The sequence below is a fragment of the Chinchilla lanigera genome, unplaced genomic scaffold (assembly GCF_000276665.1).
Source record: "Chinchilla lanigera isolate Chin_1 unplaced genomic scaffold, ChiLan1.0 scaffold00039, whole genome shotgun sequence".
In the NCBI taxonomy this organism is placed as follows: domain Eukaryota; kingdom Metazoa; phylum Chordata; class Mammalia; order Rodentia; family Chinchillidae; genus Chinchilla; species Chinchilla lanigera.
Window position 1 is genome coordinate 9659840 of NW_004955440.1, and position 19276 is coordinate 9679115.

At 36.1% G+C, this 19276-nt stretch overlaps 1 protein-coding gene across 2 annotated transcripts in view; it reads left to right on the plus strand.

Annotated features, from left to right (window-relative positions):
• Positions 1–19276, plus strand: part of Arhgap15 (Rho GTPase activating protein 15) — a 590914-nt gene that overhangs the window by 68667 nt on the left and 502971 nt on the right. For both annotated transcript variants that reach the window (XM_005390781.2, XM_005390780.2), the window contains one exon: positions 6393–6461. In XM_005390781.2, the coding sequence (XP_005390838.1) occupies positions 6393–6461 (69 nt within the window). The remainder of the gene's footprint in view (positions 1–6392; positions 6462–19276) is intronic.

Genomic DNA, 19276 nt, shown 5'->3' on the forward strand with positions numbered 1-19276 from the left:
AAGAGTGTGGTCAATGGGGATAAAGGAGGAAAAGCATGGTTTGATATAAAATAGTTTTAGTAATAAAATTAATCTAATATCAAGTTCAAGAGACCGCAGGTCAGAAGATACTTACATTTTAAACACTTTTCTATGGTAGCTACAAATCATTCTCATTTACTGGACATGATAATTCAATAGGAAGATGACATCTTTGCAAAAAGATTGTTCACATCCACAAAAAGTTAAGGTCTCACATGACATTTTTTAAATCCCTAAAATAAGGGTTACCATCAATATAAGTATTTACTATCAAAATTTAGGAGCTTAAAATGCAGAATACTATGGCAGAAAACAGCTTAACACACTTCAAAAGAAATCTTAAGTGACGCTCTTAATATATACACCTGAGAAGCTTTGAACAATAAAGGACTTTTTTTTGCTAGCATACTACAAATAAATTGAGAGGTAGAAATTCGTGACATTTTAAAAGGGAAACTGTAAGATGATATTGAAGTCAACATTGCACAATTTATTATCATAAAAACTAGCAAAAGGATGAGGCTATGAACATTTATTATATTTGGTAGATATACAGATCCACTTATATTCATGATGAAGGTCTACAAACTATTTAAGAGTATTTGAAACAAAAAAGGAAGATATGCCTAAAATAATACTTTAAATCTTCCAGAGAGAAATGCTTCTATTAATAACAAAGACAATAATTTTTAAAGATAAAGTTTTATCAGGATACTACTAAGATTATTGTTCATATTCAAGTGTTTAAATGTCAATAATCATTTAACAATTCCATCCTACGTTAAAAGGAATTAATCAACTATTGCCAGACTGTGAAACCTACCTTCTAGCAATTGGCAGAACCAAATATAGTGTTTGTCATTAGATGCATTTAAAAGTTCTAAAGAATAAGACTGTGTAAAATGAAATACTCTTTGTAAAACTAATAGTAGTGATGTTTTATAATATAAAGAAGAATATTTTGAGTATCTGCTATTATAAATTGCTGACATATGAGTGTACCAATTGTGAGATAATTTCTAGCTAAAAATGAATAAAACAAAAAATATCTAATGTTTCAAGCCTGGTTTTTGTCTGGGGTCTTTCATAATAGTAAAGTTATCAGTTAAAAACAATAATGTGTTGATTCCTACATGAATACTTTCAATTTTTCTGTCATTTTGCATATGCCTTGAGAGTCTTTATCCCTTCAAGCTTTCTTAATGAAATTTTAGTTGACCCGAAGTTTTCTTTCTAATCATTATTTCAGTTAAGCATATTTTTAAAGACAGATCGATATATCCTAATTTTTTTCTGATATCCATATGAGGCAATTAAGCCATTTTGATTTCAGAATTTCCTAAATCATTAGTCTCAGTCACCATAATCTAATTTAGAGTGATACCATATTTCTTTTTTTTTTTTTTTGAGTGGTAACATATTTCTTTGCCTAATGTTTTACTGAGAAGAACATTAGAGCAAAAGACAAGTGATAAAAGTTCTCTTTTCTCAACATCTTCATAATTTGGTTGAACATGATGTATTGGTTTGCTTATTGATTTAGGAATGATCAGCAATATTACTTTCCCCAAAGGAATATTAAGATGATTCATAATGGATTTGAAATCTGATTTCTGTCTTCCCATATAAATGTGCACAAGTTTGTAAGTTTGATTCCCTATAAATTTCCAACTTAGAAATATTCTTCCTGCTCACAGAGGCATCCCAGCTTTGTAGTTTCTGGTGAACTTTACTACATATGTAAAGCAGACTTGTTGAGGACTTAGATGAAGGTTGAAGTTTTACCTGGTCTTGTCTTAGCTATGGATTTTTAAAGTTATTTAAACTGTCTTAATTTGTAATTCAATATTTATAAAACAGGTTAATATTACTGAGCTCTTAAGATTTGGGTGAGAATTAAATATGCTAGCCTATGCAAAACACGTAGAACAGTACCTGGCAACCAATAACTGTTTAATAAATATTAGCACATAGCAGTGTCTTTGCATCATTTCTCGGTTTGAATTCTTACTTAGATTATGGAACAAATGGACTTTTTCAGGAAATAAATATGTGTTCAGTCAATGGTCTTTTCTGTTCTAATTTCTTCTCATTACAATTTACATTCCAATATTCAGCTATTCAAATACTATGTGAGTTTTTCCATATTTTTGCAGCATATTACTCTTTAATTTCTTTTATTTAAACTGAAATAACTTCATTTTAAAGAGAATATGCATTCATATCACTAGTAGATGGTTTTGATGTGGCATATTTTTCTACTAAAACTTAAGAATTTATAAGTAACAATTCAAGTTTAAAACCTTAGCAGGTAAAATAATTTCTTGTGCTCTTGACCAATATGTACATAACCTAATTTGAAACATTGCCTTAGTGGAAAGATTCTACAGATAAAAGAATGGTCATACTGTATGCAGAGGACAGGAAAGAACTCTGCCCATCAAAATCTAATAATGGTGGACAAAATAGGCCACAGACTTGGCAATAAAAAAATGGAGGATCTGACTTTGCTGAATGGCTACATAGCCGCTCATCCATACTGTAGCGATATTTACCTGGCACCATTTTCTCTAAATGTGAAGCTTGAGGTATTTCACATGCCAGGAAAATGACTTTTACTCCACAACTAGAAATCTAGTTATGTTTCTTGAAAATAAAATAAGAAAATTCCTCTCATCCTAGAATGTTACAACTCTTGTAAAAGTTCAATATTAAACATATATATTAAATTCTTAGTATTGATTACAAATCTTAGTATACTGAATATTTACGAGTAGTGATTTTCAAATATATAGCAGTGTAAAGCAAATTCTTGGCTTTTAAGAGGATTAAATAACAAATAGATAATTCTATCATTTCTTTTTTTTAATTTTTTTTTCTTTTTTTTTTTTTTTTTTTTTGGTTTTTCTCTGGTACCGGGAACCGAACTCACGGCCTGGCACATGCCAGGCAGGCGCTTTTGCCGCTGAGCTAAATTCCCAGCCCCTTCTATCATTTCTAAGAAGGTGATATAACTGGAATACAAATGTTTTAGGTTTCTAGAATCTTTTCTATTATTTATTTTTCCTCTCAATTTTCTTATGTGTAAAACTTTTCATTTTAATATTAACTGAGCATTAACTATAGTTACCTTTTTATTTTTTTTGGTAATATTAGTGTTATATTTTGTGTCTAGGTGTTCCACCAAAGCCTCATGTGGCCAAACGTGGAACTTTTCCAGAAGTGACTGGATCTAGACGTTGTGATGCTGGGATTGATTCATGGTGCAATGCTAGGATTAAGTGCACTAGGACTAAGGGTGTGTGATTGCTAAATTAGCCCACTGACTGGTTTGGTACCTACCCTCAACCAGGTAGCCTAGAAAGAATATAAAAGGCACAGAAAGAAGCTGCCATTGTTGCTTGCTGCCATGCTGCCTTCTGCCTGCCATGAACTATTTCTCCCTGTAATGCCCCTCTGCCACGTTACCCTGCCTTGAAACATCCAACTATGGACTGAAACCTCTACAAACAGTGAGCCAAATAAATCTCTTTTCCTTTAACTTTGAGTATTGGTTATTTTGTCTTACCAGTGAGAAAACTAAGACAGCTAGCAGCTGTAAAATTGTCTAAAATATGGATGGTTCAAAAAAATAGAAATGTATTTTCCACTTACATCATGGATGAAAGTTTTCCACAGGAACTCTCTACAGCTTACTCTAACTATAAACTGTAAAGCTTAGTAACAAAAACAAAGTGAACCTTCCACTTGTGAGTCTGACTTTCCCCACATGATTCATCAGGACCCCAAGGTCTTCCTTCTGCAGGAAGGAGTGCTTCAGTGTACCAAGAAATGGAAGTCTTGGACAATACAGTGGTTTTAGTAGGTTTGGTTTCTATAGCTTTATTAGTTTTGCTCACACACCTGTTGATTTGAACTAGTCATATGACCACTCCAAACAACAAAGTAAACTAAGGGAAGGTGGTCTAAGTATATGCCCAGGAAAGAGTATCAAGTCTTCCCTCTGCTTCACCTTCTATCATTTTGTACCTGACGTCCAACACTTAGAACTACATCTATTCACCTCTCTAGAAGAGTGTTATGGTTTGTGTCTACATGTCCCCCAAATCCTCATGCAGTCATGGGGAAGACTTATAGACTGTTGATTGATCCATAGTCTAATACTGCAATTATGGGTGTGTTACACCTGCCCCGGGGGTGGATAGTTTGCATATGTAAGGGAGAAAAAGAGGCCACTTGCCACTGCTCCTGCCCTTTTGTTCTTGTTGCTTTGCTATCTTCCATGAGCTGTTGCCTTCTACCATGTGCCACTCTGCCTTGGAGCCAGCCAAGTATGGACTAAAACCTTCACAAACTGTAAGCTAAATAAACTTTCCTTTCTTAATTTTGGGTGTCAGGTATTTTGTTCCAGCAATGAGAAAAAAGTAACCAAGACAAGGAGACATTCAGACTTTCTGTCCAGTTACTACATAAAGCTCTGTTTCTAGACTGTCTAGTGAAAAATGGTTGTTTCAACAAGACTCAGGTCTCTCTCAATGGTTAATGATTTAGTACTTGAAATACAACTTCCCGGTCCCACTTTGCCAATGTTGCTCTGTCCATCTTATAATAGAAAATGATGGAACAAGAACTCAGTAATGGGAAAAAAGATAGAAACATAAATCCCAGTCATTAGTAAAAGAGGAAAATGTTAAACAGCCTACAATCTCTGGAACAAAACAATACTTAAATCCTTTTGGCCAGGCCTTGTGAAACTCCTGCCCTGGCAGCAGAGAAGCCTTTGTCTCTTCTTTTCAAAAAAATTCTCCTTAACCTTTATTCTCTAGGGCTTCTGGCTGTGCTCTCTGGAGGGTCTTACTGTGGATTTTCTTCCCTGGGCCAGATGTGAAGTACATAGTACAAAAAAATCATATCCTCAGACTTGTGTTTTCCTCATAACTGGGTTTGTGGAGCAGATATGCATTTCTGAGGTCATACAGCGTAATGGATTTGCTTAGGCTGAGATTGTGGTCTCTGGTGATGCAGTTCCCTTCAATTCTTCATGAACATTGATCTAATTCCTTCAGATAGTTACTTTTAGGGCTGGGGATTTAGCTCAGTGGCACAGCACCTGCCTCTCAAGTGCAAGGTCGTGAGTTTGATTCCTTGTACCAGAAGGAAAACAGATAGTTACTTTTGCCAGTAACCAGGACCAAAAACAACACTGTCCTTGTCTACATACAGTACTCAGGGCTGCTGTGTTTCTTCAATTCACTGTCTCTGTTTCTCTGTTTCATTGCCTCTCTGTTTTTTAGTCATTCTCTTGTCTCTCCTCCATCCTCCCCTCTCACCCCATCCTCTTCCCTTCCTTTCCTTCCTCCTTTTCTGTCATGTCAAAATATGAAATAGTACTATTAGTATTACTAATAGAAGCCTTTAAATTAGCAGGTTTAATACTAAGTTCTTTGTCTTCTTGTTTTATGATAGGATTTGTCCATGATGCTACTTTAAGAGAAAGAACATTAAGCTCTCTTTTTACGTGTTACAATGATATGTTTTTGTGTATTTTATTACATCAGCATAACAGGGGAAGATATAAAAAGTAGTAGAGCATCAACTCTCAAAAATCTGTTCCAATAGAAAATATTTGAGTCCAGTCCAATTCTACTAATGAATTTTAAATTGCCATGAAACATAAAAGGTGTAAAGCTATAGTTTTATTATCCTTAGAGTTTGGTAAAAGAAAGTCAGATACAGTACTGTAGTAATAGCTTGTTTACACTCCATGATGCTTGAGGAATCTCCTGAGAAGACTGAAAACGAGATGACCCCTGGCTGAATGAAAGAATCCTCAGGAAGTCTTCGTATTTACAACAGTGTTGGTGGATGGTGGCTGCTAGAATCTGAGCTAGTCCATCAGCCAGAACACTGATGAGACCTATTCTTATACTCACCCTGTGCATAGTGTCTGAGTTTCCTCACAGCATGGTGGCTATTTTCCAAGATGGAATTCCAAGGGGAAACTGCATGAAGATTTTTATGATCTAATCTTTGAGTCACAAGTTAGTACTTCTATAGCATATGTTGGTTGAAATTGACATGAGGATGTGGCCAGATCCAAAATGAGAACACACGGATGTCACCACTTAATGAGAACCATGTCAAGGTCACACAGTCAGAAAAGCATATCGACTACTGGAGTTATAGCCAGTCCCCTTAACCAGTTTTATTCAAATAATCATCTAATATCTGCAGTTTTTATCTCCTTCATTCATCTTCTTGAATGAATTAATATTAATTTTCATGTACGTGCCCATTTAATTATACCTCTTTAAAATACAATTTTTTGGAGAAAAAGAATGTAACAGTGTCATTTCTTTATATATTTGCAGATATCTCGACACAGAAGGAATCATTCACAGCATGTTTTGAAAGACATTATTCCTCCATTGGAACAACTGGTGAGTGATGAATTCACTCTAGCACTATATGTTCTGATCCATTGCTATGAAGGAAACAACCCCAACGGTCAGCAAGTTGAAATGGCAAACACTTACAATAGCTCATGTTACTTGCACCAGGAATCTGGGCACAGTTGAGCAGTGTCCTATAGCTCAAGGATACTCGAATGTTGCAGTTAAAATGTCAACCAGGACTAGAGTCTCACTGGAAGGTGTGATTGGGAAGGCATTTGTTGTTCAAGTTCACTGTTGTCCAGAGACTGTTTTGTCCATTCAGGCTGCTGTGACCAAGTACCCTGGACTGGTTGGTGTATAAACAGAAAACATGTATTTCTCATAGTTTAGAGTCTGGAAGCCCTAGATCAGGGTACCAACGTGTTCAAGTTCAAGTGAAGCTCTTTTCCTTGATGCAGATTGCCAAATTCTCTTTGTGTCTTCACATAACATGAAAAGAGGAAGAGAGCTTTGTGAGGTCGCCCTATAAAGATTCCAATCCCATTCATAAGGCTCCACACGAGGACCTAATTATTCCCCAATGTGCCGTCTCCACTCATCCCCCATGGTGGTTAAGATTCCAGCACATGAAGCTTGAAGGGGACACAGACTTTGTGCCCCTTGGCACTAAATGCTTCCTGACTTCTATTCTGTCTTGCAGGTTTTAGCAACACCTTTGACTTCATCTCTTCCTTTTCACTCCTCGCTCATTCTGCTCTAAATAAACAGACATCTCACCTCCTCTGCAGGGACAGTTCCATTCGCCTCACTCCTCTTTCTGTTGCAGTGTAATTCACCTGGTTTCCAGTAATTTGTAAACTTCCATATACACTTAACCACCATGCACCATGTGGCATACATAAAATTTCCCTTTATTTGTTTGTCATCCAAATAGAATGTTGGTTTGGTGAGGATGGAGACGTTGTCTTCTATGTTCCTTATTCATTCTTCTGATTTTAATGATTGCTAAAATACAGTAAAAACCCCATAAACATGTGGGAAATGGGCATGTCAATGGAAGATTAATGGCTTTCCATGTTAATTGTAAGCTTATATAATACGCAGAACTATACTTGATTATTTTCTCTCTTGTTTTATCTTCTATCTTCAAGCACTAATTAGTTGTTTCTCCCAAGGCTTCTTTTTCAGGGCCACCACAAAAGGAAAATTTCTCACACTGAACCCATAAGTAGCTCACTGTCAAACTATTTTTTTTTAATTGAGTCCATCTCTATTACTAGCAAACATTCTTACTAGCCTTAGAGCACATTTTCTCTGGATCCATTTTTTTGGGGTGACCCTTCACATACATCCCTGTTTTCTGAAGCAGTTTTCCTTAATGAATATGGTGTCCACATACTCTCCTTATGCAGGTAACCTCCTCCATATGGGCCTCAAATGCTTCTGATCTCACCCTCATACTCTACTATATCCATCTCAAGACTGGGCAATGATTCCAGACCAACCTCCTTTAAGCAGTACTTCATTATTTCATTTCTCTTGTCAAAACCTTCAACAGCTTTCCGGCTTACTATAGCATCCAATCTACAGACCTCTCTTATAGCCCCTGATTTATGTTATTTGTATCTACCCTCAGATACATACCCACCAGCCTTAATAACATGATTAAGATGTGGCTCTCCCCTTCAAGGAGCTTGAATTTTCTGTAACAATACAGTTCTTTCATCCTGGCACATGCTCATACACTGATTTGTGTTGTTCAGTCTGATTTCATGGGTAACCAACTTGTTCTGTGGCTGGACTGTAAATGCCTCAAGTCAGAGGATGTGACTTGTATTTTCTTTATTATATCATATTTCTACTCATACGACTTTTGTAGCTATAGTTTTTTTTTTTCAGGAAACACATGTCTGTCAAATGATGTAATAATAAGATATTAAATGTTTATAAAGTAATACTGTGGCTACTATTCATAACAAAGGCCAATTTTTACTATTGTAATTAATATTGAAAATTAATTATGCAAGTATTAGCATTTTCTATAAGAAACATGTCTCTGAGCCTCAAATTTGAATGAGGTAGCCATTCTTTGATCAGCTCCCAATAGCAGTTTGATTTGCTTCCTTCTCAACTACATCACACTAAAATTTCCATTTTCTTTTTCTTTTACTGAACTATAAGCTATATGAAGGAATTGTTATGTCTTATTCACTGCTTTATTACTAGGAGGTACTATAAAATCTGATAAACTGCAGTTGCCCAATGACTAAAATAAATTTTATTAAATATATATAAAGTTTGAATTAAAAAGTAAATAAGGTGCATAAAATAATTATGAAGAGCTGTAAAGGTAGAACATGCTAATATTTGCTCTGAAACATTTCATGAAACATGAACTTAGATTGAAAATGGATTTAGGCAAATATATTCACACATGCTTATATTCATATTTATATATACACACAAGTATATGCAATTATATTGAATAGTACCTTCAGATGTCCCAGGTTTTAACATAAACTATATGTATTAGTTATAATTTTAAAAATTCCAAATTATGGATCTTATTTAAATTTAATCAATAATTATGATGCAATCACAATGTAATAGCTATGCCTATTGCCAGACATAATTTTAGTGAAACTGTTAAGATATTCAAAAATAGTTTTTTAAGTTTACTTACTGGCATTGCTGTTTTTGCTCACTAGTATGTCGTAACTCTACCGTCAATTAAAAAATACAGTCAAATTTTAAAAAATGACTTTAGTATCCAGAATATAGACAACACATGAGTACATAGTAGATCCACAAGTTCCATACTTTAGCCCAGATACCCTTGGAAGGGCGACGTTAGGACACATTACTAAATAGCTGCAAAACCGATAGTTTTAAGCCCTTCATTTAGTAATGTCTCTAAATCTCTATATATTCACGTGTCTATGTATTACTTTTTTCTCTTTCTGCCTCTCTTTTTCCAATACACACACACACACACACATGCAGCCGTTAGTTCCATAACTTTTGAAACTGCCAATCAACTTACATGTTAGTCTTGACTTAGGTTTACCTAGATTCTCTTTCTGGGCACTCAGTTATTTTGCTGTGACTTATAAACACTTGTAGCACTCAACTTTTACTTATAAACCTCTCTTTGAATTAATTTTCTCATGTAATGTTATTTAAAGAGAGAAATGTCACTTCTGTGCTAAATTCTTATTGATGAATTATCTGTAATAATGACCAATGCCAAAATAACCACAAATCCCCGCAAAACAGAACAGATTAATTGAAACTATACATTTCCATTCACAAACACCTGAGTTATTTTCCGGAATGCATAAAGTCTTCTTTACATCTGACTCACCTTCTTCAGACTCACATGCTCCTCCCCCGGATTCTGGCGTGTGGGTCACGCCCACCTTTCCAGCTCTCCTACTGCCGCTGGGCCTCTGTGTTTCCTCTCACCCACCAGTCCTTGTAGCAGTTTCCCACCACTATGCCTAGCACCGGCTATCGCGCACGGCATGGTATGCATCAAAATTCTCTTCTAAAAATTGAAAAACTCCTTTAATTTCAGACTGTTATTTAATTATTATTATTCATTCTACTTACCAAACATCCTCAGCCTTATTTCTGAAACATTGTACTGTATATAAATTCCACTTTGTACGTCTGCTATATTCAGAGAACTTTCCTGAACCTTTTCAAGGAATCATCAGGTACCTGACCTTTAAGTTTCATAGATTCAGATCCCCTTTGTCGGACATACTTCCCCTCTTGGTTGGATCAATATTGTAATCAAAAGTACGTTTTTTGAATATTAACCCCAAAATTTGTAATTTGACATTTGGAATCTCTTAGAGGAAACTACCCAGTACCCTGACAGTGTTGAAATTTATGCTATGGGGTCTGTAACTCCACAGACATTCAATGAATCCCTCTCTAAGAATTATGATGACTGCTGATCAAGTGTTATGATGGAGCAACGATTTTAAATACAAAATAACAAGTGAACTAATCTGCATCTGTTCCCTGCTCTTATATATTCCCCATTACAGCTACTCTATATTTGAGACCCATTTATTTTCAGGACATTTTTTGTATTTCCCCATAAAGAAATTTTCAAAGAAAAGAGTGCTGCTTGTAGCATGGTGAATCTTTATCTTCTTTATTTTTGTCAAAGAGGTATAAAACATGTCTACAGATAACCCTGCAGGAGTCAGAAGCCTGTGGCAGGTTTCACAGAATCAGCTGCTTCCTCCCGAGCTGGAAAGATTTCGAGGACAGAGCTCGGGAAGTCATTATGGCTTGGGGGCAAAGCAGGCTTTTGCAGATAAACCTTAAGTCACAGATTCTACCTTTTGGAGCCAGATATCATTTTTGTAGATTAATTAATACTAGTGATGGCTTTCAGGCTGAAAGGCATTATGCTCACACAGTGTTTTCTTATTTTAAAACAAAGGACAGCCACTTTGGGGGGATAATTCTATCGACAAGGCTGTGCTTTCCCTAAATTGCCAGAAAAAATATCCAAAAGCTCTTCAGCCTTTCAAAGTTGTATTCTCTAAATTAAATTTAGACGTTCTGAAATAATATGCTGTCACCTGTTCAAGTCTTTAATACGTCATATAATGAAATAAGTATTCTAGGTTTGCATGTTTTCACATTGCCTCCCTTTCCTCAAGCAGGAGTATGCTGTTTCAATACTTATTCACACCACCATCTTCCAAGGCAATGTGTTACGCTGGGATATGCAATGATAGGCTACATAGTGTCTAATTATGTCTCCATGTGTAAAATTATGGAAGGTCTATGATTGGAGAAAACCAAGCACCTATGAGAAATAAAGAGCATATCTAGAATTAAGTAGTCATAAGAGTCACTCTTGGACAAGAGCATTTAAATTGGATCATGTAGAATGAGTTTGCTGAGCATAGAAGTATAAGAAAGAAAAATGTTGCCAGCAGAAGTGACAACAAGTCCAAGGGCCTGGAGGGAGGAAAGAAGTTATTTCATTTGTAACACCGCCAGTGTCCATATTGGCTTCTTTCATACTGAATAAAGGAAATGAGCCCGGGGTGTGGGGAGAGGGCAGTGTTCACAGGATGAAGGCCCTGGAAGTGGTGGTAAGATGCTTACAAGCCACAGAAGCATAGAGTCAAGATAAAATACTTCTACACAGTTCTGCCATTGCAATTAATTTAACTCTAGAGTAGAGAAAAAGTTCATGCACAAGAAAGAACATGAACATTCAGCAATCCTTTCTTCCCTGTTGCCCAACTGAAATTAGGTTATGACACAACACTTGAACTGCACTAGTCAGTTCTAGTGGAAGGGGAAGGCCATTCTCACTGAAGTACAGTGAGAGGCAAAGAAGGAATAGGATATTTCAGTCAAAGACACAAAGAAACAGAATTTGCAAAATCAGAAGAGAGACACTGATGGGGAAGAAGCCAGGATGAAATGCAAGGAAACCCTCCAGAAGGCTGAAGAAAGTTCTTCAGACAAGGGATGCTCCACTCAGCCGGTTTCAGAAAGAGTCTGGGTTTCATGGTGATGAGCTAATGAAATTCACAGTTGTAAGATGAAAGTGTCAGGCAGAAAAGCTGATGGACGTTCTTCAAAATCGATTAGTAGCATTGTCCAGACGATATTCTGATGGTATAAGGGAAACTATCAGCGACCTGAAGACAAAAACTCCGTGTAGATGCACAGGAGTTCCACATGATGGGGCACCACTGAGTTAAACATAGTATGTGTTTGCCAAACCCAACATTTTGAAAGCAGTTGAAGATTTTCAGTAGATTCCCAAAGGCAGACATTTTTTTCTTGAGTGAGACCAATTAAGAAAGAGAGAATAGCCATGAAAGCATTGCTCAACAAATGTACTAAGAATACAAATAAGCTGCAATTAGCAAACTGTGCCTAACTCCCAGACTGGAAATCCAGAACAGCTTACCAAGAAATTTTTGAGAATTTTCAGTTGCCCTTTTCTGGGCTTAGCTCATGGATGGCACAGAATCATTTTTCCTTGCATTTCTTCTTCCCTCTTTTTTTTTTCATTTTTGAAAGAGACATAGAGGGATTTATTAGACGGTGTTTTACACCTGAAGAAATAGAGCGGGGGCCGTCAAAGGAAAGGCACATTACAGTGTGGAGCTGGGAATATTTATGTATTTTGGAAATAGAATTCTGTGAAAGTTGTGAATTTATAAAAAGTTTGAGCTTGGTTTACATGAAAAAGCAAATGCCCACACACAGTTAGAAAGAGAATGGCTACAGGAGAAAGGCAAAGCCCATTCTATTGTTTTAGTTTTTATTTCTTGGTTTTTTTTTTTTTTTTTTAAATGGATGATCTACTGTTTTGCTTACAAACACTGTTGAAAACTTTGAGTCTATTTCTCTATCTTAAGTCAGATTGCTGAAATTGCTGACCTTTATTTTGACAACTAAGCTATTTTGTTTTTTGTTTTTTTTTGTCTTCTTGAGCCAGGGTTTCTCTATGCACTTGAGCTCACTTTGTAGCCCAGGCTGGTCTTACACCCCCAACAATCCTCCTGCCTCAGCCTCTTGAGCAGTGGGATTACAGGCCTGTGAAACCACACCCAGCAAAGTAAGGTTTATAATATTTTTAAGGGATTTTGAGTCTGATGGGCCTGGAAGAAAAGAAGCATAAAAGTCTAGGGAGTGCATATATGGACAACCACGTCTAACTCTGTGTCCTGAAATTCCAGTCTTTGTAAAAGTCCTTTTTTATAAATTATGATATTTCTTGTCTTCCTCCTACTTTCTTTATGTGTCCTATCCTACCTTCCTCCTCACCTCTAGACTTTGAGCCCTTTCTTAAGGGATGCAGAAGACATCAAGGTCTGTCTTCTTATGGCCGCTCTCTTCATGTAATCATTGTATTCAAATTGAGAATTTTGGATACCACTTTCTAAAATTATGTTCAGGCAGTAAATTGTGCATTTTAATTGGGCAAAAATATCAAAATTTCATGTCTCAAAATGTATTGCATTTGCTGAGCTATATGTAATGCAGAGCTAATATCAAGCATTTATTTAGGGAAGAAAACCTACTTGTACTTCATATGGTGTACAGGTGAGCTAGATATTTGTAACTGTTTTCTTCCTGCTTTTGATTCTGTTCTTAACAGCCTATGTCCACTGAAAATACACACACGGTCAAAAGACCAAACAGGAAGACAGGCAGAAACAATATAAGAATAATTGCATACCTGGAAGAAAACACAAGCAACGAGTCCCCCCAAAAATAAAAGAATGAATTAAAAATAAAGAACGGAGAAAAGAACTATAAAATGTCTCCTTCTGAGGGCAGCAGAAACATAAAACAGAAGTTAAGAAGGAAAGAAAAGCATCTTCTGGGGATAAAATGGCATAACACACTGTGTCCTTGCTCTATGCTTTTTAATAGATGTGATCAGAGTAAACAAGATTATCAGCAAAGTACTATGATCTACTAAAAGATTAGAAGCAGCCTCATTGTTCAATAGGAAAGTAATTAAATACTAGCTTTTTGAAATTGATAGTGACCATCACATAGAGAGATCATATAATTTTCTTCTAGAGGAAAATCAATCTGGCATACAGAAATTTTCACAGAGTGAAATCCCTCTTCCAAAGGCACATACTGGTCTGGAGCTAGATTTGTCTTAGCTTTGTGGATCCAGAAAAATCATTTACATCAATATTGTCAATCTTTACACAGATGGTGGTTTCTTAGGTCTATCTATACCACAGAACATGATGGAGGGTGTTCTGACACTATTTAAATCACATATTTTCTACACCAAATGACCTAAGAAGCTTAATGTATATCTAAATGGCTGTAGATGAATCCAAAATCAAAACAGAATGGAAGAGAAGAAGAACTTAAATATATCAGCAGAGCAAATATTACAAGTCACAGAGCCTGTGTTGTGCTGGTACTGAAAACCAAACCCTTCTCAGTAAAATCTGGTCAGCATGTAATTTAGGTCATTTCTATTTATAAACATGTATTTTTAACAAAATTTCTTTGGTAGACTGGTGTAAATGAAAACTTATTATCTGAAATTATATTTGAGGACCACAGGGAGCTTTCACATAAAATACAAAAAACACACAGTGTGTGCATGCGAAGTTGGATTTCTTCTGCCAGATTTGTTACCATTGATCAAAGCTTGTCTCCTGCTCTCCTGCCTTCTCTCTTGCTTCCAACATAAGTTGATAAACAGGTGCGACCTGGGTGCCCCACTGCCATTCATTCTTCCCACCTGTATCTCAGTGTCTGCTGAGCACTTCCTCAATACTGGCAGACTGGCTGGCATCCCATCTGGACAAATTGCTGATCTTTCCTGCCATGTAATGCTAAATACTTCTTGCTTCCAAGGGACATTGGGCAAGTAGCTCCAGAAACTAGATTTAACAACTAGTTGTTATTTCTTAAAAGCACGTGCTTTATTACTTAAAACAGTTTAATTTGTACTAGAATTTAGAATATAGAATCTAAAACTTAGATCTAAAGCTATAATAATTTTGTAAAACCAACAAAGATAAAACCACCTGAGCTCTAAAATGATTAATATACTCAACTGCAATTTGCATATCATTTTCTCTTCAGATCATGCGATTAAAATAATCAGAATAATTACTAAGGTACCATATATAAACCCACATGTAAAACACATAGCAGTTATCTAGTTGCTTAATATTTCTTTTACCTCAGTATAAGCTTCCTAGTATAGCTGCTTTCTGGTGCCTGGAACACGATGAGGTATTTCCATGTATGAAGATAAGGAATAATAAAGTCATTAACTCTGCCTCTTAGAAGTTTTTCATGCCAGCAAGGGACCTAGAACAATGCAGTGCTTTCAGTATAAGAAGCCTATTTAGAGTCTGTCGTTCCATGTAAAATGATCACCCAAATCTCTGAGATGACTTGGAGGGAGCACAGTATCAGACCCCAAAAGGAAGACCTGGAATATCTTCATGTGAGAAGGCAGGAACTGAAGCCTCAATAAGATTAAGATTGTCCCATCAGTCTTTCCATGCCCACTGTGAACACATAGCTGGTATTTGAAAGAGGTATGACTAATTAAAACTCTATTGAAAGAATGGATGTGTACCAGGTATAAAGAGACAATAGAAAGAAATGAACCACTGATCCCAGAAGTGTGAATGTGTGCATGATTGCAGAATATGGATACACCATGTGGAAATGTGCATTAGGCATATGTAGGTGTGTAACATTTTGCATGTCAACAAGAAATGTACTAGAAAAGATAACGGAATGCTTATTACCTTACTAGTTATTTCTTATAACCTAGAAGCAGGTTGAAATTTGGAGGACAGTGTAGGAGATGACTAACCTGCTGCTCAGCTCTTGCTCCATCGTTTTCACAAGACCTTTGGGTGCTCGTTCCAGGAAACTTAGGACAGGACCCAAAAGCATGGACACCAACTGAGGCATTGCTGTGGGCTATATTTAGATACTACCAAAGCCTTATGCACACATAGGCAGGGCTTTGGGAGGTGACTGGACTGTGGGTGTGTGATGCTCATCATTGAATTAGTCCACTGATGGATTTACAGCTGGGTATGATATTGGGAGGTGAGGTCTTCCCTGGTGGGAAGAGGTGGATCACTGGGGGCGTGGCCTGAAAGGTATATATCCTTCCCCCCTTGATCATTCTATGCTTCCGGCCTGCCGTGCCATGAGTTCATCCTCTGCCGTGACCCTCTGCCATGCTGCCCAGCCCTGAAACCAGCCAACTATGGATTTAACCCTCCACAAACTGTGAGGCAAAATAACATCTTCTTCCTTAGAGTGAGGGTGTTGAGTACTCTGTCCCAATGATAACACAGTAACTAAAGCAGCCATGAATAGCAATGATGTTGCATTTATTACATACTAATGTGAGAAAGAAAGCCCTTGGTACCTCAATATTAGGTTCTCTGAGAAAGGTCTAGCAATATCTGATGGAAAATCAGTTATGCATTCAAGGGATAGGCTTTGTATATCTCAAGTTGGTCAGCATTAATACTTCTCTGAGGTATCAAATCCCACCAGGGGTACTTTAGTCACTATTTTTGAAATTAAAGGCAATAATTTAGTTAAGAATGCATGCATTCCTTTTTTGTAATGCAGTGACATATTATGTAGCTTTTGGTATATAAATCCAGGTTTTGAGTAACTTTTATTGTCATAAGAAGGAAGTTTAAATGAAACAATAAATTTTGTCAATGGTTATATCATAAAAATTTCTAATATACTTTCCTAAAGAAAGAGATCTCCTCTATGATGCTAATTGCTATGAAAACATCCTTCTTTTCAAACATTTGTGGATATCAGTGATGTGCAGAGTTAAACACTGAACAAATAATGTGAGCTTTAGGAGGTGGACAAAATTCCATGCCACATACACAAAAAATGGGACAGTGTATGTGGAATTAGAGGTGGACAAAAAAATGAATAGATCAAAAATCAGTAACAAAAAAGGCAACAGTCCCTCAGACAAAGGACTTCTATCTACAACATATAAAGAATTGAAAAAAATCAGACACCTCAATTTCAAAAACCCAATCCAAAAATAGGCATCTGAGATTAATACACACTTCTCAGATGAAGAAATAAAATTGGCAAATAAATATATGAAAAAAAATGTCAAGCATTACTGGTCATTCAAGAAATGCAAATTAAAACATTACTGAGGTTCCATCTCAACCCAAAAAGAATGGCTACCATCAAGGAATCAACCAATAACAAATGCTGGAAGGGCCGTGGGAAAAACAGAACACTTCTCTATTGTTGATAGAAGTGTAGACTTGTACAACCACTGTGGAAATCATTGTGGAGATTCCTCAAAAAACCAGGATTAGAGGTCCTATTCAACCCAGCTGTTCTCCTTCTGAGTATTTTTCCAGAAGAATTGAAAACAAAATACCACAGAGATATATGTTCACCCATATTTATAGTAGTGCAATCTTTATAGCTAAATCTTGGGAAAATCCAAATGCCCATCACCTGAGGGGTGGATAAAAAAAGATGAGGTATTTTTATACAGTGGAGTATTACTCACCTATAAAGAAAGATTAAAGTGAAAGCTTTTATAGATAAATGGGTACAACTAAAGATCAAACTCATAAGTGAAATAAATCAGACCCTCATGTGTAAACATTATATTGTCTTCCTAGAGGAAGAAACTGAAAGAGTAAATAAAATCCAAAATATACAATATGTATTGTGAAAGGGAAGAAAATTTCTCAAAAGAAAATAATACCTGGGGTGGGGGAAAGGAGAAAAGAGAGAAAGAAGGGGAAAAAATATATATACAAGATAGCTAAGATAATTGTACTAATTTCTATTGGTTTATTGAAAGGAATTGTTAATGCTTAACTGTTTGACCAATTTTGCATTCCCATATCTGGTAATCTGAACAACTACTGAGAAGATAATAGTATACAATGTAACTATCATTGTTAATGTCCTATCATCTTGTTTTGAAATTCTGTATCATTTTTATTATTTTTTAAATTTTCTGTTCTCTTTAGAAGACAAAAACACCCCATTGAGCACCATAGTTCTAAAAATTACCAGAAAGCTTCCTTAGACTCAGTTAGACCTGTGGCAAACATACTGAAGCAAAAGAACATGTAGATGTGTGAAAAATACTTTTGTATAATTATCACAAGTCATTGTCATTATAATTTTTATCACTATTCATTCACAAGTATATTTATCAAATAAATTTTGAAAGCTAAGTGCTGTGCTTTATACAATAGTAGGAGTATAATAGTGAACATCTCAGGAAAGAGCTCATCTATACCTGAGTGAATCTTACAAAAAACCAATTCATTCACTGTGATCTTAAGGCTTTGGGAAAACTCTTTTACCTACAAATATCTGTTCTTCTCATTTATCATGTTGCAGATTTTTTTCCAAGTTTCAAGAATTTACTCAGTATTTACTAGTGTGACTATTGGTTTCTGCAAGTATTTAGGAGGTCCTAATTTAGATGAGAGAATTAGATTTCTCTGACTTCAATAGAACCAGCATAGGCGGGGGCACAGGGAAGTAAGCAGACTATTATAATACAATTTGATAAAAACTATCATAGTGATAAAGAAAGTGTGAACATGGATATCTGGGATGCAGTATCTAAAGAAACTTCACATCAATCGAGGAAAGAGCCTCTAACAAATACCACACATGTTAAATTTGAAAGTAGATTTATTATGTTTAGGAGAATGAAGATGACATGGTAGAGTTAGTTCTAGAGTCAAGGTTTGGAAGCATATTAGGGTGGCACTGATGCATGTGACCCTTCGCTACTAAGCAGATGTCTTTTTAGAGCTTTTGGTTTACAGTGTGAGAGAAAGCACAGGAGCAACTTCCCATAAGTAAAAAGTTAGAATACAGACTAAGGATTTGAGATATGCGAGGTGGGAGAGAGGGAAGGGTAGAAATACGGCCTTAAGAAACTGAATCAGTTCTTAAAACTTCACAAACTCTTCTGTAGAGTTCAACTGCAAGATTTCCTTTAAGAAACACTGAAAGCCAATACACATAAGTAGTAAAAGAAAGAGAGTCATACATCATGGAAGACAATGCGATAGCCTTACTGCAGCCTCTCCTGCTGACCGCAATGAGTTAAAATGTTTCATTTTAACCATCCATCCCTGCTTCAACTGGTTCAGTTACCTGACTCTACTGAATTCTTCTTTTTGCCTAGGATCAGCAGGTACATGGAGAACTCTTTCAAGCATGGTCAGAAAACTTTAGAAAAGCATTAAATTTGTCTTTGTTTTCCCAGTGTTGAATCCATTTTTTAAGTAAGTGACATCATTGCAGAGGAAAAC